Here is a 27410-nt window from a genome sequence, read left to right as displayed (position 1 = left end):
GACTCTGTTGTTTTGATTAAACTTATTTATTTTTGATTAAATATTAAGGTATTTTCGTCACCTTCTACCATTGACTGTTGTTTTATTATAGGCTACGACAACGTAAATAGGGTTGTATTTTAATCAGTGGTTGGTCTATTTGATAAACATGAATAAATGCAACGTTCACATTTTTGCTTAATATTTTTAAACTGCTATGAAGTTCTAATATTGAACTGCATTGGCTGTAAAAAAAACTATGGTCTTTACAAATTAAAAGAGTTTTATGTTTATCACTTGCTTACTGCTAACAATTTTAGGTTAGGTAGAGACCAAGTATTTGAAATGTCCTGAGGGTGTCAGCACTGAGCCTTTTTTTTTTCTTTTGGTCCTATTTCCTTGTTTTCATTTATTTTCATGGTTCATTGTTTGATTCACCTCCACCTGTACAAATATTGCACAATAATAATAATATGTCTAATATAATATGAGTCTTATTTGGAGCCACTAAAGGAATGAATCATAAAGGAAAAGCTTTACTTGCCTTTCTACTGACTGAATATCCTTCAGACACAAAAAGTGTTTTCCAAAATAAGTCCAGTAATTAATTGTTTGTACCACAGACATAAAAATAACAGTTAGTTTCTGAACTTTACTGCAAAACAGGACAAGACAACTATTCGACATAACATACATTTTATTTTAAATTACATAGTTTGTATTTACAGTTCAAAATATGAAATACATTAAAGATAAACATTCTTATGTTCCAAAGCTGTAATAAATATGTGTGTTATGATGGGGGAAAACAGTAAGTAAAGATGGTAAAACTACTCCAAGAGGCAGCCATTGAAGAGATCTGCATAGGTTTTAAGTCATAAGTTGCTGGCCATTTGTGTCTGATCTAATTTGCAGCAGAAAAGCACTGTACAATGTCAAAGGTTTGAGATGGGATCTTTACTCTGGAAGGTTACTGAAGTGCAGGAGCGGTGGGGTCATGACTGGGTTTTGCAGGTATGCACATCTACCTCCTCTTGGCAGTCCCTGCAGTGAACAGCACAACACCAGTGGAACTTGCACTCACACTTGGTGGTGCGGCTCACGCGTGATGTATCATAGCCCCGCCCACAACACATGACCTCACAGCTGTCAGCCCCACGGGACGTACGGTTGCACACTCGCCCACCTGTGCCCACAGAACCTGCAATAAAGCAAAAATCTAAATGAGACATCACAGGATTTAGTGAGATAAAACATGAACGGCTACATCAAAAATGTTCATATAGATTCTCACTGTTTTTATGCCCCTGGGCACTGATGAAATACACTAAATGAACTAAAGTAACCTAAAGGACAAAGTATGCCATTTAGCTAGACAGCATGAGGAGGTTTGGTTGAAATTGCAAAAATGACAATAATCTGAAAAGCATCAGTAAAAATGTGTTGAAAACTACAAAACAATCAGTAATATTTTGCATCGCGTGTCAATCATTTTCCAGCAAAAGTGTTTATGAGCTTATAGTAACATTATAGCTGTATAATTTCCAGCTTTTTGAAAAGTGTCGATTTGGAAAGTAACAACACTTTTTGTACAGACCAAAACAAAACAAAATAAAATAAAATCATGAAGGAGAAAGGTTTAAAAAAAAAAAGTGCAACACTGTTTTTCTCCCAGTCTTTACACACACACACAAACTAATAATTTAGTTTGAACATTTTCAGTATTTTTGTCCCATTTTCACTCAAAATATGAAAACAAGATCAATTTACTTGAAAGGCATATTCAAACCTGTGCTTTCAGAAAAAAAACATACTAAGATTATGTACATAATTTTGTGTAACACTTTATATAATTAATACGCATGTATAAATATAAAATTATAATGTAATTTGATGTATACATTGAAATTATTTTACCAATATTTATAAATTAATTTAATGTTATTTTGTATTTTATATTTCATTAAAATTAATTGATTGACTGAATTCAAAATGCTATTTTAGGTTTATTTTTATATAAAATTTTGCTATCTATAAAATAAATAATTAAAAAAATATTTTTTTGTTCCATTTTTTTTTTTTCCCAGAAAAAATTAATAAAAATGCATTGCCGCAAACAGAAATTTATAAGTCGCTTGTAATAAGTAATAAGGCCAGTAAAAATATAGGCAGGGCAGGAAAAATTGTTACTACTGGCCTGAAATAGCCAAACATCTGAATTAAAAGGGGTCGTCCACATACTTTCATCCATTTATTTATACGTTGTACTGCTGAAATCTATTAATGTAGTGAATATTTGAACAAATTCCTGAAGCAAGCAGACCTCGACTGAATAGTCATGTGTAGTGCCTGGCAGATGTCTGATAGTGTCCAGACAGTGCAGTCTTGAAGAGGCTGGGTTTGTCGGCACCATGTAAAAGGATGACCGCTTGGTCCTTGGTCAGATGAGGGACTGATGATAGAAGCTATCAAGCATTGCTCTGGGTCTTCATCACGTACTCATTTCAACGGCTCTAATCTCGACAACCCCGCCCTCTATGAGGCTGACACGTCGCTGATTGTTGCTGATACAGAAATTGCTAAAGACCTTGTATAAACCCTTGCTTTCATGCTCCCTCCTAGTGACAATCTGCAGCCTTTCTTTACAAAGATCCCTTCAATGCCAATCAACACTCCGCACTATACAAACAACCATATTTATTTCTTGTGTTTTAACCAATTTTAAGATGGTGGTTTAATGTAAGATTTTAAAGTGAGAACAGTCTTACACAGAAGGCCAGAACTGCGAAACACTTCAGTCTACCAGTAGCGCCAGCATTGGTATGTCACCGCTGGTCTATTGAACTCAATTGCGAGTAGGCAGGCATGTGTCTGGGCATGACACAGCCACTCCCCCCCACAGCAGTTCATCAGGCTGGTATGCTGGGCTCATATCGTTTACATCATGGGCAGCCTTTACCTGAGCATGCATCTGCTTATTGAATTAAGATGAGGGGGTGCCAAGAGATGAGTTTAACATGTGTGACCATGGTGAGAGCTAGTAATTGATTTCACACTTATGCAGTGGAGGTATAGTCTATGTCTCCTAAAACTGACATCAAACAGACTGCCCGGCCAAGAGAGCTTCTCACAAACCACCACACAAGAGAGGTCGGCACTAAAATACGGTGGTCTCGATTTTTTTTTTAAACGTTCCTTTAGAGCTGATGGGAAAAAAAATAGACCAGATTTAAAAACATCACCATTATTAAACATGAGTGTAAAGGAATTGCCAAAGCAAAAATGAAAATTCAGTCATGTCACTTTAAAAACTGTATATCCGAAATTGCACACTTCCTCATATATTAGAAGAAAAACAGTTTGTGCAAAGAGTAGTATTTCATAAAGATGACTAATTACTTCTGGCAAGATTCTGAAGTGCACATCTGATGGACACTTAACCATCCCATGAGGCCACGTAAGAGGATTTGTGACTGGCAGTGAAGCGAAACACATAAAGCTGGTAGGTTCCTTGACAATGAAAACACAAAGTATGCAGTGCGTCTGAATTAAATTCATACTAGACATATTCATACTACATTGAACATCATTTTTTTAATGGTTGCAAAGTAATTGCTTATTCAAAGGAAGTACCCACTCGGAGTGTATGTGATTTCAGATGCAGGCTCAGTGTTATTGTCCATTTAATGAAATCAATATGGTCCAATAAGGTCAAGTGTTGTTTTGGCTTAACGTGTATGAACAAAAACTTTTTTTGTTGTTTTTTTTGTAATTTTGTAAGAAAACAAGTCATTTGGTTTGGAACAACATGACAATTTTTATTTTTGGATGAATTAGCCATTTTGTCCATATTATGAAAGTCAGTGAGGTCCAATATTGTTTTGGACCCCATTGACATCCATTCTATGGACAAAAACAGTTTGTGTGTCTTTTTGTATTCTGCAGAAGAAAAAAAGTCAAATAGGTTTTGGAATGACATGACAATTTTCATTTTTGGTTGAACTTGCCCTTTAACTGTATATCCAGTTTTTTGTCCATATAACAAAAGCCAGTGAGACCCAGTGTTGTTTTGGACCCCATTGACTTCCATTGTATGGACAAAAACAGTTGTGGTGTCTTTTTTGCATTCTGTAGAAACAGGAACCACACAACAATTTAAATTTTTGGATGAACTAGCCCTTTAGCTTGTAAGATATTTACATGCTCATAAATGAGCAGTTATACTGACATACAATAAATAATAAATACCTAAAGTGGGTTCGACATACAACTCAAGGCACTTAAAAGAGACATGACCTACCTCTCTAAATATTCCTGCCAGTTTTAGGCAGAAAATATAGAGGTGCCGCCGTGGAAGGCAGTGATTTATAGCATTTGCGCATAGGGATTAAATTTCAGCTCCCGTTCTGCCCACAAAACTGTGGTAATGTGTCTAAACACAGCGTCACCTGATAGCAGGGATCATCTGCAGTCTGACAGGCACCCCCTCCCTGACTGCTTCCCACATAGGTACACCTGGTGTTATTCAGTACATACACACACACAGAAAGGTAAAAAGAGATAAACCTCTGCCTTAGGGAGGGAATCTTTACCGGCATTCAGGTTACAGGATTGGGTTATGACTATTGTGTATGTAATAACCAGCTAAATAGCTCACGTCCTCTGATTACAACTGTGTTTGGGGGCAAAGACTAATGCCTGCTGATTTTGAGCGGAGTGTGGGAGTCTTGCAGGGTGGAAACACAAACAGTGGGTTATGAAACATGATGGAGTATAGCTTTGATTCATCAACTTAATTCACCTCTTGAGGTAATGCAAATAAAGGGATAGTTCACCGAAAAATGAAAATTCTGTTTTCATTTACTCGTACCTGTATGGCTTTCTTTCTGATGCAGAACACAAAAGACAATATTTGGAAAGTCAGTGGGGTTCAGTGTTGTTTTGGTCCACATATTAAAAAATAAAATTAGAAGTGTTCTTTAAAGTCGGCATGAAATCAAACTTAACAATTCTTATTTTTTAATGGAATACTGTAGTGTTTATTATTAATAATTTATCCATGCACTTCATTTTTTTTTTTTTCTATTCATGTGCCATCGTAATCTTTAATCAAAAATGTTAACCCCCCCTCCCCCTCAAAACGACTCCTCTACTCTTCCAGTCACGAGTAATGGCGCAAGCGCGGAGCTATAGTGATGTGAGGGGTAAACGACAGGGGAAAAGCTAAAGCTGATGCTTCACTTTATAGCACTGACACCAGTCATGAGGGAGTACGTTACCCTTAAACACTGAAAATATATTAGGATATTACGACAACATTACTCTTAGGACATCGCAAACTAATTTGTTTCATGAATATATGACTTAACCTGATGGAAGACGCGTTCAGTCATTCAGGCAGTCTCTCTCTCTCTGTTTAGACATGTTTTGTGCCGTTGATCGTGGCCATCATCCCTAATAAATAAAACATTTATTCATGCTTGGGTGTCAGCGGTGAATCCAGTGGCGAGAAATCCCCCACCACTATCTGCAAACTGGCATTTCAGATCTGCCTCTATTTTGTTAGTAATGCCCCAACTTCCAACGATCCAATCAATTTCAGATCCCGCCCTCTCATTTCAGATGCCATTTCTCTCGGATATATGTCACGGTAGAGAAGAAAAGACTATCGCAACTTCCATATCATGCCGACTTTAAAAATAGCTTCTTTTGTGTTTATCGTTTTTAGGGTGAATTGCCTTTATAAGCTTAAAGGGATAGTTCACCCAAAAATGAAAATTTTGTCATCATCTGCTCACCCTTATCATGTCATTCCAAACCTGAACATAAAAGAAGATATTTTGAAGAATTCTGTTAATTTCCATAGTATTTCTTTCCCTGTGGAAGTCAATGGGGACCAACAACTGTTTGGTTCTTCAAAATTATTCAAAATATCTTCTTTTGTGTTCAACATAAAAAAGAGACTCATACAGGTTTGGAACAACATGAGGGTGAGTAAATGATGACATCATTTTCATTTGAGTTAACTATTCTTTTAAGGTTTCCCTCAGCACACTTGTGCACACCAGTGTTGTTATGGACCACATTTATGGACAAAAAAACATTCTTCAAAATATCTAGACAGCCATACATTTTGGGTGAATTACCCTTTTAAGGTTAAGGTTTCCCTCAGCACACTTACCAGACTCATGGTCCCATATACAGTAGTCAGGTGAGTCTTCAAAATAGACAAGGTCATTTTTGGTAGGCCTCTTAAACATCCTGTAGGCACTGGTGAAGCTGGTTCCATACTGGTTCATCACCACCTGAATGGCATTGTTGTACTTTTTGCGTAGATAGTCACCGGTCTGCCTGAAGTCGGCCATGGCTAACCAGCAGGTACGTACATTGCATGAGCCACTGACACCATGACACTTACACTCAAGGTTCATAAAGCGCTTCACCGCCTGTGAATCAAAAAAGTAAACCTCTGACTAGTCTCTCTAATTGTGTGAGCCATGCAACGGTCATGGATTATTATTTGTCAAGATTTAATTTCTCAATGTGTCTCAACAGCTGTTTGTGTTGTTACCTTCCTCCCTGCACGGTTGTTGTGCAAGTTCATGAGTGCCCGTGCATCTCTCTCCTTCCTCTCCTTGGCGTCTATGAAGACCTGAGTGAACTTGATCGCATGGTCAACATGATCGCTGCACCCACCCCAGTCGAAAGCTCCCTTGGCATCGTGAGATGAGCCCTTTTTTCCAGGGTCGCAAGAGCAATTTTCTAGTTCACCCTGACTGCATGCCCTGGTCAAGGTGTAGACCATACCTGCTGAGGAGATGGCATAGACAAAGGCGGCCTCGCGACTGCCTGAGAAAAAAGAGGGAATGGGATTTAGTTTAGTTTAAAAAAAATTATAATTTAAACTATACACACACACACTATTAATAATACATTACATATAATATTTAAATTTATTATATTTTAAAATGCATTCATATCATATATGATTGTATATAATAAAAGCTGGTATGTTAAACAATTTAAATAATAAATGTACATATAAAACAAATTTTGTGAGTGTATTTATAATTTAAATATGTATATATGCATATGTATATATACACACAGGCATTTTTTATATTTATACATATTTAAGTTAATTTTATTTTGTACATTGCACTATATAATTATAATAATTTATACATATAAAACTTTCTCTTTAGTCTTAAAATTCAAGTTGATTCCTAAAATATAACTGACTGCATACATTTTTCTAAACTTATCTCATAACCCATTATATAAACACAAGGTTTACATCGGAAAGACATTAAGACGTCTTCATTTTGTGAGCCTATGTGTGAAGGTGATTAATGTGGAAAACAGTCTGCTATGACTGTAAAAAGAGAAAAACAACAGTAACAAGCAACAGCCTGAACAAAAGTTCTAAGCTGCAGCTTTTCACATGTGTACCAAAGATGTTTCCGTTCGGCAGCTTTGTCAGACAGGAGGAGAATGCCTGCCACGAAATCCCGGCAATTGTTTTAAATTAGTGAACTGACATTGACAATAAGTAGATTCTCACAGTGTCACAGAGAAGTTAGGAGTCTTTCTGGGAGGTCTGAATACCTTAAAGCAAGAAGATTAAAGTCAGAGGTTTAACCTAACTTTAATGTTCAGAGCAGTTTAGAGGCCTGGGACACAGAGTTCCTTTGTGGATATTCCCATTAATATGATTTTACATGAGATGTGAAAATACAGCCAGAGACACTTACAGTCGCAAACCTAAAGTCACAAAACTGGCAATTACACCTAGTTAAAGCATCAAGCTGCTGAGCAGTTCTGAATTAACTCACCAGACACAATAATCCAGCCTTTCTTCTCTAAACTGACATAAATCTTGAACACAATGAAAAGTAAAAGATACACTTGCGTGCTAAGTGACACTATTGAGACTTATCGATTCAGATTACATCTAGACATCTTGAGATGATCACAGAACAGAGTTGTTTATGGGTCTATGATGTGACTTTTTTTTCGGATCTGTATTTTAGTTACTTAAAATCTATGACATTTTCTATGAAGAACATGTTTGTGATTTCTGAATTAAAATCATTTTTATATTTCTTATTGAGCATAAAGTGACAGTCCATATGTAAAAATTTCCAGTTGGTGTAACTGTATGAAATTGGCCAAAACATTTTTTGTATTATTCATAAACAAGTAAATAATAAATTTAGATAGATAGACTTTATACTCTTTATAATCAGTACTATGTTAATAAAAATAAAACCTCATCAATACATGCACAGTGCTGCACACACAGATGAGCAAAGAAGGGTCGAAAGCACCTAGTTCATCAAGTTTTACTTTCTGTAATATGATCTGATATCAGATAAGAATTGCACTGCAGGTTGAGCGCAGAGAGCATACTGTATGTGCATACAGCCGTTAGACTTGAAACAATACACTTAAGCCTTACTCACTTCGATGCAAAAGCCTTCCAAAAAGATTGTGCTCGCGCGCCATGGTATTGCAATTCCATCGGTGGTTTCTGAACTGGTGCTGACATTCTCCGATCCAGCTTTTCATCCCAGCTCCAATAGCCTGCATCACCTTGGGATGCTGGCGGCACAACTGGCGTTGTTTGTTAATTAAGCCCGGGATGTTGTCGCACATCACTTGCGATCCAAGAGTACCCATGTACCTGCATAAAAGATGAAAGCACAGGGAATGAGCGATGGAATCTCTTCAAGTCATCATGTTTCAACACACAACCGCGCACTGCACAGTCAAATAATAATAATAAATGCATAAATAAATAAAAATATTAGTTAAAAAAAAAAAAAAAAAATATATATATATATATATATATATATATATATATATTAAAGTACAAAAAGTAAAATAAAAATCATCTTAAGTTTTAAGTGACGAAAAAAAGCTTTTTTTCCCAAAATGTTTCAATAACTCCAGACCACAATCGTAGTCTAAAACATAATTTTATTTTTAAATCGGAAAGCATTACTATAATTCAAATAAAGCAAAAAATTGTACCCACCACCACGATGCGTCGACCCTCGATGTGAACCAGCAAATTGCCACGGACAGATAAAAACATATCCCACCTGGCAAAAAGTTCATATTACAAAATTTGTATTGATACACTCATTCGTTCAGGCGCTTGTCTTCGGTTTAACAACAAATAAATGAAACAGAGAGCATCGAGTGCTGAAGCGGGTGTTTACTCTGTGGAGTGACGCGACGCGAGTGAGAGGAGCGTCAAAAGCATCGTGGAGCGAGAGATGTGTAGCGCTGCAGACTCAGCCTGATGCTCTTCCTCGGTCTGAAGTAGCTGCAGATAGCTGATGATCTCCTATCAGGTTTAAATTGCTTACACAAGGGGTGGGTGCAGTCCCGCCTCAGGAATGAAGTGAAGAAATTAGATGTCTGAAAGTATCTGTTCAGGCTAGCTTGACACCAGCCACAGCTTTGGCTTATATCCAAAGCAGCGAAAGAGTAGAACGTGGTCCAACGTGAAATGTCTATTCATATCCTCCTTAAAACCCAGCACTTTTTGCTTTTTTATCATTCTAGTATTTGGCACATAAATAATAATAATAAATGACTTAATTTAAAACTTAATTTAACATTCGATTAATTTATTATTACTATTATTATTTCTAATCTCTAGTCTCGAAATGGTCTTTTCTTATAAAATAAGGTTTAATTGACTTAAAGCATAAATGTCTCATTCTGTCTTCTCAACAAACATGTTCTGCTCTTGATGTGCATTGAGATTGATTATCACATTCTTTTGAACTTTTCACGAACGGTTCAATTGTCGCAGAGAATTTCCTCTATCTTTGATCACCAGTTTATGCGAAAGTATTAATATGTCCGCCTTCCTTGTATTGTGAGGTCCTTTCTACCGATGGGAACCAAGATTAGGCTATTAGGAAAACCGGATTCTTCTCGTGATCTCCGTGGAAAGGTAATATGATGGAATTTAAATTGGCCTGATTTCATCCTTTTCGAGTCAATAAGGAAAGACTAGTCTGAATCCTTTCAGTGGTTTTGAAATATCGGTCCCTTGAATAAATTAAGAGATTGTCTGATGTGGTTTAGATGAGTCTAACTGCTCTGACTTATTTTATAATAAAAGTAAGTCCTTCAAAATTGGCTTTTAGGACAATCAGAGGGGGGGGATCTGTAATTTTATAGGATCGCAATCGGTTGAATAAATGTCCTTTGGCGCCCCTATCGCAGTCATAAATTAAATTCTTAAATAAAAATTAAACGCATTTTGTATTTTGTCAAGTGTAAAACTAACTTTAGAAATAACAACAATATTTGAGATTTTCTCTAAGGCGAAGTTGGTCTAGCTCGTAGGAGCACTCATAAACGCTGCAGAACCGAATAGGCTACATGCATAAAGAATACAAAATATTACAAAGTCAGCAGCAGTCAGGATCCAGAACAGTGACTTCATCGAGAGCTCTGCAAGATTTAGTTGCTATACTTTAAGATTTTATCTTGTAAAAACTGTTTGACATTCCTTTCACACAAGCAGTTCTAACATTGTGAAAAATGTTTGAACTTTTATCGAACAACATCTACTTTACATTGTTACAGCACCTTGGAGGACAGGTTCATAGCTCTCGTCTTTCTCCAGTGGGAGTCAAGTAGCAGAACATATCAATTAAAGTGTTTCTTTTAAATGCATTTTACTTGGTCTAACTTTTGATTACACGCATAATAACTGCATGCAACTAAAAGAAATTAAATAGATAAAAGATCTGCCATTGTTTGCTGCCCATAGCCATCTTGTGTAACATTTTCCGAACAGGGCTTTTGGGAAACTACTTGCACATGCCATATTACATTTCATTTTCCCTTCAAGCCCGAAAATGAATATGTATCAAGCAATTGTTCAATTAAACTGAACATGACTGATCACATAACCAGCTTTTATCATGAATTTAGTTGTAAGGGTGTCCTGCACCCGGAAATGACATTTCAGCACCACAGACAGCGACTGGCAAGGACTTTTCTTTTTGGGCCACCCAGCAAAATTAAAACACAATGTGCTAGCCGTCCAGCTCTGACCAGCAGATGCCACTGTAATAGAAGTTGGCAACAGTGAATACAAACAAAGCAAAGAGAAGGGTAACATTGAGGTTTGGGAAAACTTTTATGAAGTGCATTGTCTGAAAAAACAAAAGAACATTTAACAGATTTACTTGAATAACAGTCTAGAATAGCACCACAAAAAAGGTGATCATAACACATTCTTAGCCTAAATCTATAACACACAATTATTAATAAAATACTGAGGCAACAACTTAAAATACATACATCACTGCAATACATGACCTCAAAAATAGTTCAGTTTTTTTGATTGTGACAGCACAAATAGAAGCCCTGCTCCAAGCATTCCAAGTCCAAGCACAGCAGCAAACCTCTTGCGGGCCTTTCCTCTCTGGCCATTATTGGAGATAGGTTGAAGAAGCTGAAAGTTGTATTCTGTGTGACCCGTCTAAGGAGAAATTAAGGGTTAAAAGAGAATAAATTATAGCACACTATCAGTGTACATTAGCACCGTGCACTGTTGGACGTCACAGTACCCGTGATGTCAAACTTAAAGAAATAGTTCATCCAAAAATCTAAATTTGCTGAAAATATACTCGCCCTCAGGCCATTCAAGTTGTAGATGTAGTTAGTTTCTTCATCAGAAAAGATTTGGAGGAATTCTGCATTTTATCGCTTGCTCAATGGATCCTCTGCAGTGAATGGGTGCCATCAGAATGGGAGTTCAAACAGCTGATAAAAACATCACAATCTACAAGTAATGCACATGATTCCAGTCCATCAATTAAGGTCTTCTGAAATGAAGAGCTACGTATTTGTAAGAAACAAAGCCATTGAGACATTTTAACTTTAAACTGTCCATAACCCAAAATAATGCTTTCTCCAGTCCATCCCATTGTCCTCAAAACATACGTTTAGAACCGTTTTTTGCTTGTAAACTGTGCTTGATCTTTGCATCTTTCTCTTCTGAGTCAGGCGAGATTAATTTTTCACTGGAGAAAGCAGTATTACGGACTTTAACCAGACACAACAGTTCAAGTTAAAGACATCTTTATGGATTTGTTTCTTACGAACTCACAGCTTTTACCTTCACAAGATATTAATTGAAGGTCTTGTGGACTCTTATTACTTGTGGATTGTGATATTTTATCAGCTGTTTGTAATCTCATTCTGGTGGCACCCATTCAGTGCAGAGGATCCATTGGTGAACAAGTGATGTAATGCAAAATTTCTCCAAATCTGTTTTTCGATGAAGAAACAAACTCATCTACATCTCGGTGGCCTGACGGTGAGTTACTTTGCTTTTATATTCCATGGGAAAAACTCTCCCAAAACCCAGTATTTCACATGTGTCGCAGCATGAATATCAGTTATGGTGTAGTGGAATGTTTCTTATTTGTCTTTCAAAAGACAAAACACTTTCTAAGAAAGTATTCTATTAAGATTCTATTTCGATGGGCTGCCACAATCAAATGTTGAATGCTTTGAAAACAGGAGTTACAAGCTACAAACAAGTTGGATTAAACTAATTTCAAATAGGAGATTGATGAGAGTTGTAGAAATTCCCTGGAATGTGCTAGCGGATTACATTCTCAATTTATTTGTTCATCATCATGAAAGAGGCTTTAGGAACATCTTAAGAGGGATGAAACGGCTGCCCCTGTTGCTCTCACAGTATTTTTACTAGACAAAACTATTGTGAATAGAAGCGTCAGATCAGAGAGGAAGAAAGATGAGGACATGAAGGAATGTGAACATGACTGACCTTGCTGAGCAGGGTCTTAAGACAGAGAATCTCTTTCTGGAGGTCTCCTGTCTGAGTAACTAGCTCGGTGCAAAGGGCTTGAGCCTCTTTCTTGGGATCACATGTAAGAACAACCTGTCAAACAAAGGCATCACAAACAAGCAGGCATGAATTGTGAGATAAAATAGCTCTCTTCAGTTGAAAACACAAAATAACGTGAGGTTTAAAATACAACTGAACATTTGTTCCCATTTATTCAAGACTGTAGTCATGGATAATTTATAATTTCAGGCACTTGGAAGTTATTCTCAGAGGCCATGCACACTTAAGCTGATGGAATCATATGGCCCAGATGAAGTTTTTTGACAGATGAAGCAATTTTGAAAGTAAGGTTGTATATTTATTGTTGGTGAAATGTTTATTTCAAATGTTGTGGCAGAGATCAGTCGTTCACAAATATAAAATTGGGTAGTCCAGACGAGTCACAGCTTTGTGCACATTATTTGCTTTAAATAAAAAAAAATTAACCATTCCTCAATGTTCTTCAAACTCAATCTTTTCTCACCATGGAACACACATACACAAAAACAACTCTATTTTTGTGAATTTTGACCATGTCTATAAATTGCCCTCCTATTTTTACAGTGTTTTGTGTACAGCTATTTGGCTAATGTACTGTTATTTGAATTACTTTTGTTTCAGATCCACTCCTAAACAGCACATAAAAACAAAAATACCTGTTCCTGGTTGCTTTACATGTCTCTAAGTGGGTGGTTGGTCAGAATAAAGCAATGTAGACCAGACTGCCACAAATCAAAAGCCTGGCTATACGAGACTAAAGAAACAGACAGGAATACTTCTAACTGGTCATGTTTTACACTGGACTCAGATACTTCAAGAACACAACAGACCTCAGCAGGGCTACGTGGGAATCTGCTGATGACATCCTGTAAGGTTTCTGTCAAGTAACAGCACTGCTGTTTCAGGCTGATCAGAAAGTTAAGGAAATCTTCACTCCTGAGAAAAAGAAGACATTTCACAAATGACACTCTTTGTTCATGAACTTATGAAGTAGTTAAATAAACTTCCCACTTCCTTTATGCTTAGACTTTTCAAAGTAGAGTGCTGCAGAGATGACACTTTTGTAGGCCAAAACCCGGAAACGAGTTAGCATTTTAACACTTCCCATTTTAAAAATGCAGTTGCTAACAACTTGCTACAAAGATTGTCAGGGACATTAAAAGTCATCACGCCTAACAGGTAATCTCCTCTACACACAGCCTGATTTTGTTTATAAATCAAACTTTTGTGAACTATTTGAACTCTTTTTTTATATAAAGCCTTGTCAAAGAGTTATCAGATTCAGAAGCTTAGTGCTGGTGACATTGAAATCATGCAACAGTGATGTAATGCTGGGCGATATACCGGTTCAAATGGTAAAACGGTGTTGTTTACGCAAACGATATGCTTTTTTTTTTTTTTTAAAACAATTGCTTAAAGAATGTACATAGTGTGGTTAATTGAGGGAAGATCCCTGTTAACTGCATACACTTCTGACTAATGGTTGGAAAACGTTTAGAACTATTAATTTCGCACAACTAACAGTTAAAGATAACTGGCAAATAAGCCAACCGTAAGCAGCCATTAACAGAAGCCAGAGACGTTAAAGAGGTATGCAAAGAGGAAATAAATACTGTAGCAGGCAGCACTAGCTCACTGTTCATGATATGTGAAATATAGCAAGAAAATTCTAAATACTGAACTGGGGGTGAGAGGTTTAAATGAATGCATCTCTAAGGAAAACTGTCTTCAGAAAAATTTAGATGGTGTTTTCTTTTCATCTTACCTTTAATTTACATCAAAAACTGCTCATTCTATATTTAGCATGTCTGTTTGGGTGGTGATTAAAATGCAGTGGTTCTGAAAGTGTTTTATGCATTAATATAAAAGGCACAGACATAAAAAAAAACATGATAAAAGATCAAACCGCAAGTATCCTAAAAAAAAATAGTGTTAAAAGAATTTTGGTCAAACCGCCCAGCACTACCGTGATGTAGTTTATAGTTTAAGATTAGCTTTTTACTTCTGCCGATTGTATTCAGGCTTCAAGATTAAGAAAACGTTGTTCATTTGTGAAGTTTATCTTGATGAACAAAACATGCAAGATTCATAAACCATGTGTAAGAAAAATGTTATAAAATCTGTTGTTACAGTATCTATCTATCTGTCTATCACCAAATGGCATCAACCAAGTGAAACCATTGTTTACTTAAATATTTCCTTCAGTTCTCTTGATCCTAAAGTCACAAACATTGAAAGCTGAAGCAAATGTTTTTTAACTGACCAATGGCATCACTTAAATTGGTGACAGGATTCTTGGCACACTTCTGCCATCACTTACAATTTTGAACTCCTGTAATGGCTCACACATACCACGCAATGTTCATAGTGTTATCTTAACAGAGCATTTCCCCAAGCAGCCGTTTTCTTCTCCTAACACTCTGTCAGAGTCTGTGGTAAACACTGTCAGACACTGTGGAGTTACTATCTCCTTCAAGACGGAGAGATGGGCTCTGAGCATGACTTTGTTAGTTTTTCTATGACTGAATGAGTGATAGGCTCTTGTGGACGACTAAGTGCTGGGTTAATGCCACCGTCAGTTTAACATTGTTTTTTTTCCCTAAAAATAACATTAGTAGCAAAGCTACAGAGTTACATCTCATTAGACAGGAAATCAACTGTGGCATTGAATTTCACTGTAACTATATCCCTTTAATGTGCGTTTATGGAGCAGCTATCAGAAGAGGATTTAACTGCACAATTTACTGTGTGTCCGTCTGCCCTCTCTGTACCGCTCTGACATGGAATAAAGAAATTACAGATTGATTAGATTCATTAAGCATAGACTTTAAAGTGAAACATGACTGCCACGCCGCCTACTCGCCATCATCCGTCAGAATCCGGAGCATGCAGAAACGGCACTAGTTCATTTCTCACCTTACAAATCATTACTAGAGCTTAAACCATTAAGACAGGCTTACATGGAAGCCTTGTCAAGACACTGTTGTCCTGCTATGCGTTCTACAGCACTTTAGCTGCATTACAGACTGTTACCAGCATGGGAAACATGATTTGGGTTTGATGTGGATACATAATAAACATACAATAAAGTTTGGATTATCTTGAGGCTAAATAAGCTTTACCCGCTGTCTATGTTATTAAGTGGCATCAGGGTGTCGAGATCTACTTTATCAAGGTGCATCTGCTCCATGCTGCTGAGAATCTTCTTTTGATCCTCAGGATTAGTTACGCCAATCTAAGAGAAAGAGAACTGATTTATTGTAAACCAACATTTTATGGGATATATAATACATGTAGTTTTTAGATGTATATCTAAAAATGTATACCTAAAAAGTATCCAATTCATTATATTTTTAGCCATTAACAAATGTTTGTTTTGCACAATTTTTATTTTTATTCTCGTCTATTAAAATACCTTTTCCAAGTCCGCCTTCTCCATGATCAACAGGTCACTCCAAGTGACATCATTTCCCTGCCAGTAAAAAAAAAAAAGACAGTTGACACGAGAGAAGGAATATTCAATAGAGACAATAGTTATTACCTCAGAAAATCAACATGGGTAATCAACATTGCAATTCATTTAAAACAAAGGTCTATGGGGCAATCATACAGTATTGCACGTGAAAAAAAAAGTTAAAAACAAACTTTATCTACAGGAATTGTGCCGGTAACACACAACCATAAGTTAATCAATATAAAAAAAACTATTCCCAATGGACAAAAGGACAATTTAAACAATTTCAGAGATCAGCTAATAATCATTTTAATAAATAATTAAACATGTAAACAAAAATATAAGCTGAACACTTCTGGAACACTGGCCCCATAGACTTCTATTGTAAATGCATTACAATAAACATTTATTTAGCATAACGGTAAAATAAATCGACTGGCTCACCACCATGATGTCCGAGAGATGATCCAGATTCAGACCATGCAGCAGAAGTTCAATATCACTCAGCTTGGAGGAACTGTAAGATCAAACAAAACAATGAACCCACATTTACAACACTGACATCTGAGCCCAGCTGCTTTTGTGTTGATTTGTAAAACAATTAAACAGTTTATGGTGAGGACCAGCATATGAATTATGCTCTTCTGCTACCCCTTTAAATACGTGTATACTATGTATATTTAATTATATATATCGCTCGAAAGTTTGGGATTTTAATGATTTTTTAAAAAGAAGTCTCTTATACTGATCAAGGCTGCACCTATTTGATTAAAAATACAGCAAAGTTGTGAAATATTACAATTTAAAACCATTTTCTTTTTCCATATATTTTAAAATGTAAATTACTCCTGTGATGGCAAAGCTGAATTTTCCCCAGCCATTTAGTGTCATATGATCCTTCAGAAATCATTCTAAAATGCTGATTTGGTGCTCAAGAAACATTTCTTCTTATCAATGTCGAAAACATTGATAGAAAGTGCAAATGAGCAACACTTAATCTAAATATAAATCTTCTGTAAAATTAAAATGTCTTTCAAAAAAGCATTTAGTTTCATTTTCAATCGCCACTAGAGGGTGTTACAAGCCAAGTCACAGACACAGAGGCTCACCCCTCTTTGCAGGCAGAGGAATGATCAGGGTTTTGATTGAGAAATTTATACAGCGCCTCAGCTTTGGAGGGTGCATTGCCATTTACAGTAGAGAGATCGGTAGAATCAAGGATCCTGGAGATCTGAAAAGAGCAATGATATGAATATTTCTCATTCTCAAGACCTTAACTGTAGTCTAAAGAAAACATTTCTATAATTTCTGACATTGGAGATCTACCTCAGGGTAATTGAATACTTTGGCCATGTCAGATGCTGTCTTCCCCGTTTTGGTTTTGATGAACTTATCCGCTCCTAGTTGAAGCAGTTTCAACACAGCTGCTTCACGTCCATACTGCACTGCTATTATGAGGGCCTGCTCCATCAGAACAATATTAAAGTGTAATCCAGGGGAGAATGCAATAATAATAATAGACAGTTGGCGCCAATAGCCTTGTGAGCAGCACGCCGTCATACAGCACTGTCGCGCTACGGGCATCCCGAGTGGACAATGGACAATGAATATGATCAAATGCAGGTTTAAAAACAACTAATATAGAGAAAGTTAATTATTTCTACAGCCTTTATTGATGATCTTACCGTAAGTCCATTATCATTCTGAAAGTTCAGCTCCGCTCCATGTGAAACCAGCAAATTAATCACCTGACAATAGCCATCTCTGGCTGCCAGCATCAAACACGTCATACTGCTCCTGAGCAAGGGCAAAAAAAGTCACAACAGAACTGCCAGATGTTACTGTGATCATGCTGATGGCAATAAATCACACACACAAGGGGTTATGTTTTCTGCCACATTTATTAAACATGAGCCATTTATTGCATTAAACTGAGATGGAATTGATAGAAGCAAAATAAGCTAAAGTGTAATAGTGATAATTTAGGCCTAGTGACTTGCATCATTGGTGTTTTTTTTGCTATAGTCACCATCTTTAAAGTACAATACAGAGTATTCTGGCAGTTTCATGAAAACAATATCTGAAATAAACCCCTTGAGAGTTTCAGACAGCATGGATATTCAAGCTCGTCACTTCCTGTACACCTTCTAAATTTATCTGTAAACATGACCTCTCAGATTTTTAAATCAAATGGATTTGAATGCAACTTCCAAAATGTTTAATTAATTTGCAAAAATTTAATGTAATGTTTTTTTTTATGTAATTTTTATAAAACAAAATTCCGCCCATTATGTTCATACAGTGTTTAATTGCTTTTTTTTTTTTTTTTTAGTTATTTTAACATCAACTAAATGATTTCAATTAATCAACTAAATTTTAACAAACTAAATGAAAATAAAATGTCTTGCCAAGGCAACATTTGTTGTGTTAACATTTTATGGTTTTAGTTCAAAATAATCATCACTAGCTGTCAAGTTTAATCATGTATCTTGGTTCATTACAAAAATAACTACAGTATATCTTGTATTCAATAGCAATTTTAAATAATTTTGTATGATAAACAAAAACGGTACCTCTAGGCTAACACATCTTACAGTTCAATTTACTCAAAGAGCTACTAAAACAAAACTTAGTTATGTCTGATATCTTGCTTCAGGCACCAAGTGAGTATGGATAACCATTGAAGCCCCCTCATAAACAGGTTCATGATGCACCTGTTTGTAAATCACCCTTAAATGAAGCTCCATTCAGAATAATCAAAATCACCATAAAGAGTACGACTGCACCAAAGTAAACAAAGACAAAAACATTTTACACCTTACTTAGGACAATTACCTGAAAAAAAAAAAAAAAAAAAAAAAAAAAAAAAAAAAACACAAGAGGAACTTTCTAGTCATCTGCATTCAGAGCTCGTGTCACGGTCATAAATATACAGTTTTATCTACAGATCAGTGTCAAACATCATACCTTAAATCTATGGGAAAATCCTATTAATCAAGGCTATTAATCAACCAGGGTGGCATTTCCCAGAGAATGTGACGGTGGTGAACTGCACAGGTGAGCAAGGGCGCCATCATTCTTCATCTTAACATTATCTCCTCGCTATCTATGCATTTCCCCTTCAGTGACTGTATTTGTGACAAATGTGTGCAGTCTTAAACGCATTTTCCCAGGCTGTCCTCCCCAAACCAAGGAAGCAATAAGAAAGCTTATTGAATCAAAACAAGATCAAAATAGCTGTAAACAGGATTTATCCTATGGGTAAAATTTATCCTATTGACCCCAATGACTTTAATTGTATGGACAAAACCAGTTAAAACTGAGTTCTGAAGAATAAATATAGATCTTTTTTTTTTTTTTTTTATATTTCAAATGTAAATCATTTAAAGTACCTCCAAAGAAATTTAAATATTTCAATAATTTAATGACACATTTGCATATTCCTGGTTCTCTGTTGGTTAATAGTCACATAACATACAAGTAAACAGATAAAATAAATACAGTACATTGTTATTGTTTATATTTTAAAGTATTTATATATAGGGCTGCATAACTTGGCAAAAGTTGTATTGCTGTTATTTTAGTTATTACAAATATTATCATCATTTATTATTATTATTAGTTTGACCTCTAAATATAAAAACAAAAAAATCAAGACACAACTACATTACTGTTGATAAGAACTGTACTGTAAAATAAAAAAAAATTATAAATATCATTTTATTTCACATTAGAAGTTACAATACTAATTTTTCACTTTCAAATATTCAAACCCTCAACTTTTAACATTTCAAATCCTTGAGCTTTTATTTTGGCAGAATACTAGTGAAATGCTATAAAATACATGAATGCATGTAAATGAACACTATGTGCAACAGACCATGTAATTATTTAAATAGCAACCTTTGATTTGATAAATACACTAAAAAATTTTGAGGTTTCAGTTTTATTTTGATTAATTGTGCAGTCCCATTCATTTCTTACAATTATACAATTGATTAAATTATATAATCATAATGAGGCATTTCAACACTCATTACAAGCCTGTGATTTCATAAGTGAAAGAGAATGGAAACCAAATGTAAAATGTTCGTCTCAGCAATTTTCAAATAATGAATCTCAACAAATCTGAAATACACCTTCTTCCCAAATGATGTCTGGCTTAGTCTAAGCATACTGTATTTGTTAAAAAAGATTTTGGGAAATGCAGCTGCTGCACATTAGAAGTTATGTGTGGAGCACTGAGAGGGCACACAATCACTTTCTCACCAGCCAAGTGAACAACATGCTTGTTGACACTCCAGATCATGCGAGTAGTTTGGGTGGCAGATGATAAGCAGCTGGAGGCTGCCCTGAAAAATGCCTTAGTTAATAACTATTGAGTACACATCACCTCCCAAACAGAGCTGTTAGGAAGACTTGTTTGAAACACTGTCTGGCCAGTGTTAATGTTTTGTAGCTGCTGGGAGAATTTTTTCACATACTCTCAATCAACAGGGCTAGACAGTGCTTGTGATTATCCAGTGTTAGACCTGGATGCATGCAGATGAGATGAAGGTCTTTTTAAAATGGATAACTCATTTTATACACTAGGCACATTTGCTGCGGTCCAAGTCTGATTGTTCCCATTGCCCCCTGTAGCGCTGGTCTGGTTTCACATTTACTTGATTCTATCGAACCCTGGGGAATTTGCGTTCAACTTACGTAAATCACAAACTTCCACGGTGCATGATAGAAAACAATGCAGGTGAATATATTGTTTTTTTTTTATTAAACTGGTGCTGTTATGCAGTACATTTGCTTTTACTAAATGTGTGTCGCATGAAGGCTTGCAAACTGACTCTTCTGAGGAGAAAGCTGATTGCTAACCATTCCTTTTGCTGCTCTGATTGTACTTTGCACGCATGCTCACTCTGACCCCTATGCAAAGTAAATAAAACTTACAAGAGTTTTGTTGAACTAATGATACCATTATTGGATGAAACACGTGTGTAGGTTACTTTATTTGCTGAAAAAGTGAACACCCAAGTCCATGCCCGAACTAAACTGTACACTAAAGGCCCGTCATTGTCCACAACAATATTCGGCCCCATGGCTTTTCCAGTCATTCATGATTTACAGGATATGAATAAAAATAAAGGAAAAATTACTTAATATATTTATATTAAATAAAAAAATATTTTTCACTCAGCTTCTACCCGATAAATTATTTTAGAGTTAGAAAAATATTTTATGCAATAAAATGGAAATTAATTATTCAAAAATCAAACAATGTGATTTTCTGGATTTTTTTAAATATTCTGTCTCTCACAGTTGAGGATGAAAATTACAGATCTCTCCATTCTTTGTAAGTGGGAAAACTTAAAATCGGCAGTGTAGCAAATACTTATTTGCCCCACTGTATATACACACACATGCATGTATACATTTAAGAATTTTTTTTTACTTTAAATATATTTGTGAAAATAAATATGAATACAAATACATGTAAATATTTTCAAAATATATGCTGTGTGTGTATTTATATATACACATATACACACATTATGTAAAAAAGAAATGTGTATTTAATATTTATTATAAAACATCAACAGAGTTGCAAGATTTCATTAATCTACATGACCTTTCTAGGTCTAGAAATTAGTCTTTTAAATAAGGCTATCCCATATATACAGGTTTCGAAAAAAAAAAAACAGATGTCACGGGGGGTTAATAAAAAATAAAATAACTTAAGTCATCTTGAGGCCCTCTTGGAAGTTTGCTGAGGTCCTCTGGGCTCTGGCCCACTTGCTGAGAACCATTGCACTAAATTCTTGCATATTTCTTTCAAGCACACTAACAGGAGATGCATAATCAATAATACCGGTAGGCCAATAAAAGCTATTTTACATGGAGCAGCTCCCCTTATGAGGCCCAGCCGAATGCTTTTGATTTTTTTTAACCCGTTGCTGGACATATTTACTCAAGGAATAAATCAGTTACAATGCCATCAGTAACTGAAAACTTTTGTACGACTGTGCTGCTACATGACAAAATAAAAGCCCAAACTGACTGCCGTATCAAAAAAAAAAAAAAAAAAAAAAACACATTGTGTGCACCTTTAATTTCAGTCCATCAATGCATGAAACAGACAAGCACTGAGGCAAATGACCTGAGAAATCACTGTAGTCAACAACAATATTTTTTAGAAATGCTAAAGAACAAACTATCTACTTCAGTTCAGTCAAGTCTGACGTCACCGTTTCCGGGTCCAAATGCTCAATCAGATGCCAAAAGCAAACAACAAATGGCGCCAATATACACTCCCCTTTATCCCAATGCCAAAATCTAAGATGGCCAGACAGTGATTAATTTTTTATTAATCATTAAAATATTGGTGTCCAGGATGACGTGAACCTCGAGACTGTAGTGTACACCGAGTTTTTAAAAGTTTAGATTAAATCTGTGTTATGAATAAACAGTGCTCATAAAGTGATGTCAAATGAAACGAGTAAAGACTTGGACCCGGAAACAATATTCCTTACGTCATGACTTGACTTAAGCAGATAGAAGGCAGATTCTGTAAGGGAAAAAAAATAAAGACTAAGATTTAATTTCTTGCAAAGTGACTTTCTTACCTGTTGCAGACATTCGGGTCAGCGCTGCGACTGAGCAGCAGAGCCACACACCTGGAGATCATCTCTTCTGTGACAGACGCTGCCGTGCAAGCAGCCATCAGAACTGTATAGTGGTCTATGTAAGGAAGTTGGGAAAAACACAGACATACCACTTCATAAATTATAATTCGCAAAAAAGTTCTGCAGTGGTACTGCTCAAGCCACAGGGTACACATGTTTGTACATACTTCACATGAGTCTCATATGGCCTAATGTTCTTGGACACTGCTAGTGCTTCAGGCACGTATCCGACCGGGAGCAGTCTCAGTGTTGTGTTGATGCAGAAAGGAGACACATCTATGTTAGGGGTTTGTGTGTTGTGATGATAGCTGCGTTTAGACTGCAGGAGCAGGTCTGCTTGGGAGTAGGATGCAGACACAGTTTAGTTGCGTCTGCGGTGAAGCAGGAAAATAAATAAAGCTCCAGTGTTGGGCCAACGCAATGACGCCAGCACCACGCTCTGTATACCGCCATTATCAATCACTTCTACATACTTCCCCTTCTGTGCGGAACACAGACCAGGAAGTGGCAGCTGCATTCACATTTAATTATTTCCTGTCTAAGCCCGCAGCTTCAGTTGCTCGAGACCCTCTCTGGAACTCTTCTCAGTGGACATAGTGGAAGTGTCTGCATCACTTCAAGTTGCTCATGTGCCAACATTTCACCGTGACCAACAGATGCATTCAATTTTGAAAAAAAAAATTAAGAGAGCCAACGTGTAAAGCAAAAACACACCAGCAGATTAATTACACGTTACAATAGCTCGGCATGTGCGTCACAAACATTAAGTAATGGCAGATGAAGGACACCAAGGCAAACTCTAATTGGTTTCCATCCTCTCTAGCACGTGGGTTGAAATCAAAAGAATGTAACCTACTTCAATGTTGACCGTATTAATGAAAACCAAACTAATCCCCCTGAAGGATTAAGTCTAGCCATGCTTTTTTGATTTGATATCATTGTGTTCCTTCCCTGTGACTGATGCAAAACCCAATCCTCTCCAAAAAAAAAAAAAACCCCACAAGAGTCACAGGAAGGCCATTTAGTGTAACGTCAGATTGACAGCACCTGCTCTTACCTGGTCAAACTCAACCTTTGACTTTAAAGTCTTAAGGGTGCACTGAATATTTTCTTTTATTCTATAAGAAAAAGTGTCCAATAACAGAAAAACGTCCTGTCTCAAAAACCCATACTTGCGGTCTTGGCCATTTTCATGTGATAGGAAGTAGGTGTGCAAGACCGTTCCAGGTCAGTGCTCAGTGCCCTTACCACATGCTAAATCCACACACTATCCCTAATATCGCTACAGAGCAGTTTGAGTATTTGAGGCTAAGCGTATCCCATGCTCAGGAGCTCATGCGCCCCAAAATCACAAGACTGAGAAATGCTTTTTATATAACTATACATTACATATAATTCGGTGTTAAAAATAAACAGAAAATGTGTTGCACATTTTATTGGTGCAGAGATTAGTATGTGCATTTTGTAAGACGTCTGCAATTGCTTTTTATCATTTCACAATTAAATTAAGGCTTCACAATTCAGTTGTTTTGGCTGTTACATAATCCTGAACAGACATTTGGAAGTTTAAAGTACAAAGCAATGAAATGTGTAAATGACAAGCCCCTTATCTCATGTGAGAGCTGTTTCTAAGGAGGATATAATTCCTAAATACTACTTTAAAGCCAAAAGTAAAGGTGACAATACATGAAGAAATATCTTAATACCCAATTTCATCTTTTGATATGAAACTCTGATTCACAAATCAATGGAATTATGAGTATCTTTTGACACTTTTGTCTCCATTTACCTCTACTGAAGTTTGCACTTGCACCTTGATCCAGCAGCAGTTCAGCGAGCTCAGAGTGGGCCACATGGACAGCGCACATGAGAGGAGTCCAGCCAAAGCCGAGGCGTGTCTCCACGTCCAGACCTGATAGATAACGATCAGATAGACATATATACAGATAGACACATATATATATACACACACATGTGTATGACTTGTGTCGGCCAAATAAAAGCTATGAATACAAGCACTTACCACTGTCTAAGAGTTCGCGCACCAGGTCGACATTCCCTGCAGTAATGGCCCTTTTCAATGTGGATACTTTATCTTCTCCGTTCTGATGTGCTTCAGAAAACTTCCAGCAAGATGAAAAAAAGGTTGCTTTTTTTAATCATGCGAATAACTTGTGTACATAACTATCTTAAACTAAACGGCCGAATGCTAGCTAAAATATAACACATGGTGCGAGACGAGTGTTGGACGTGGGAAAGAAACTTTTCTTTTACCTCAGCTTTTTTCTTTTGATTATCAGAATAGCCAACGTCCCACTCGTCGTTACTCCCATCGCTTTCATCGCCAGCAGGAAAAGCATAGCCAATCTCGTTTAACATGACTATGGAGGATTATTAGGATTATTCCTGTTCACCTGATTATCTCAATAGCAATTTCTCATTTATGTACGACGTAATGACGTATGCGGAAGTCACGCCCACGTGTGAATGTTAATGAAACGACCAATGGAGAATCTTCCACAATGTCTATTGTTTTGTTTTGTTTTTACCATGAATGTAATCTGTTTGCTGCTTCTCATATATAAAGATAGTAATTTCGAGAAAAATAAAGTTCTAGCTAAATGCAGTTTTAGTTAAATATTTACTGCATATTCTCCTCTAATCTAATTGGCTGGTAAAAAACATAATTAAAACCACATCTGATCCACTTATCTTGACCATATTACAAAGTTAATAAATTTGGAAGTTGCAGTTTAGGGTTAGCGATATGTTTATTTTTATCTTATTTGCAAAAGATTTTAAATAATTTTGGTTTATTTATTTATTTTTATTTGTTTTGCATCGCTGGCACTTGGACAGGAGACTGGATATTCGGGGCGAACGCAAAAAGATATAATGATAATATCCGTCAGAAACGTTATTGAAAACAGAAGATCTGTAGAACCTGAAGTTGGTTAGGCTACAGAATGAAATATAAAAACACTAGCCATGAGGAAGTCTATGCTTTTTCATAGTATGGTAGTAAAAATTTCAAAAGTCATGCTAAAAACATTCATAAGAACAATAGACAAAGCTATTGGCTATATAGCAATGGTTAATGAAAACTATAACACTAATATGTTGCTGCATGAATAATAAACAACTGATAAAATTATCCACCCGTAACCTATAGTAAAGTATTAACATATTTTGATGCAATAAATATGGTATAATTTAACAATGTTCATCCACCAAAACAGAGAAAACATCTTTCAAAAACATCTACATGTCTATCTCTTTTAAAATGTTTATATAATGAGTTGTATTTGTAGGGATTAGTACAGTTCTTAACCCCACCCCAGACCTCACTAATTTTCAAACCCTGGCTATGGCCATGTAGGCTATATAACTTGTGATAGACTGGCCATGTGACCAGAGTGTTTATCACGTCTGCACCCCGAGACATCAGTGTCCCCATGATGACCAAAGCTGTTTAGAGGATGTATGAATAGATATGATGTATATCAAATATATTCAAATTAGAAAGTGAAAAATTTGAATATCTAAAGACTAGTGCTGTCATATGATTAATCGCATCCAAAATAAAAGTTTTCATTTGCATAAAATATGAAGATGAAAGTGACGTGACATACGGCCAAGTATGGTGACCCATACTCGGAATTCGTGCTCTGCATTTAACCCATCCAACGTGCACACACACAGCAGTGAACACACACACACCGTGAACACACACACAGTGGGCAGCCATTTATGCTGCGGCGCCCGGGGAGCAGTTGGGGGTTTGGTGCCTTGCTCAAGGGCACCTCAGTCGTGGTATTGAGGGTGGAGAGAGCGCTGGACATTCACTCCCCCCACCTACAATCCCTGCCGGCCCGAGACTCGAACCCGCAACCTTTGGATTACAAGTCCGACTCTCTAACCATTAGGCCACGACTATATGATATGTATCAGATATGTATCTGTATTGTGTATATTTATTATGTATATACACACACATACAGTATATATTTTGAAAAATATTTACGTATATACATTTATATATGTATATTCTTATATTTATATATAAATGTATTTAATATATATTTTTCATAAATATATACATGCATGTGTTTGTATTTATATATCCTACATAATTATTGTACACAGACACACATATATTATGTAAACAAAAACTTTTTATTTTTATTTTGGATGCGATTAATCACGATAAAGACATAATAAACTTCACTTCAACATCTGCAGGATGTTTAACTAACATGTAGCCTATAGTCTAATTGGTAAGTTTGTCAGTTTACTAAAGTCTGCTCTTGTGAATTCATGCATGCTGTAGCTTACCTAAAACTTTCTCAGTGGAAACAAAATTGCCAGATGAGTTGGAACACTGAATAGACTTCATGTGATCATT

The 27410-nt window shown here is 36.2% G+C and overlaps 2 protein-coding genes across 2 annotated transcripts; both read right to left on the bottom strand.

The window, feature by feature from the left end:
• Nucleotides 1-660: 660 nt before the first annotated feature.
• Nucleotides 661-9321, bottom strand: LOC306888365 (protein Wnt-2-like). The gene is made up of 5 exons (XM_079446601.1): nt 9020-9321; nt 8445-8665; nt 6551-6828; nt 6161-6425; nt 661-1180 (listed from the first exon to the last, which is right to left on the bottom strand). Exons 1-5 carry the CDS (start codon nt 9100-9102, stop codon nt 975-977), a joined length of 1053 nt encoding a protein of 350 aa, XP_079302727.1. The 5' UTR covers nt 9103-9321; the 3' UTR covers nt 661-974.
• A 1591-nt stretch (nt 9322-10912) lies between these two features.
• Nucleotides 10913-25467, bottom strand: asz1 (ankyrin repeat, SAM and basic leucine zipper domain containing 1). Its single transcript, XM_079446405.1, has 13 exons — nt 25280-25467; nt 25029-25128; nt 24795-24917; nt 22946-23060; nt 18014-18125; nt 17655-17789; nt 17438-17559; nt 16773-16845; nt 16290-16346; nt 15997-16109; nt 13705-13810; nt 12815-12928; nt 10913-11497 (listed from the first exon to the last, which is right to left on the bottom strand). The coding sequence occupies exons 1-13, from the start codon at nt 25382-25384 to the stop codon at nt 11336-11338; spliced, it is 1437 nt and encodes a 478-aa protein (XP_079302531.1). The 5' UTR covers nt 25385-25467; the 3' UTR covers nt 10913-11335.
• Nucleotides 25468-27410: the final 1943 nt, after the last annotated feature.

The sequence above is a fragment of the Barbus barbus genome (assembly GCF_936440315.1).
Source record: "Barbus barbus genome assembly, chromosome: 22".
NCBI lineage: Eukaryota > Metazoa > Chordata > Actinopteri > Cypriniformes > Cyprinidae > Barbus > Barbus barbus.
The sequence above is the reverse complement of the archived record's forward strand: the minus strand, read 5'-3'. Positions and strand labels throughout refer to the sequence as shown.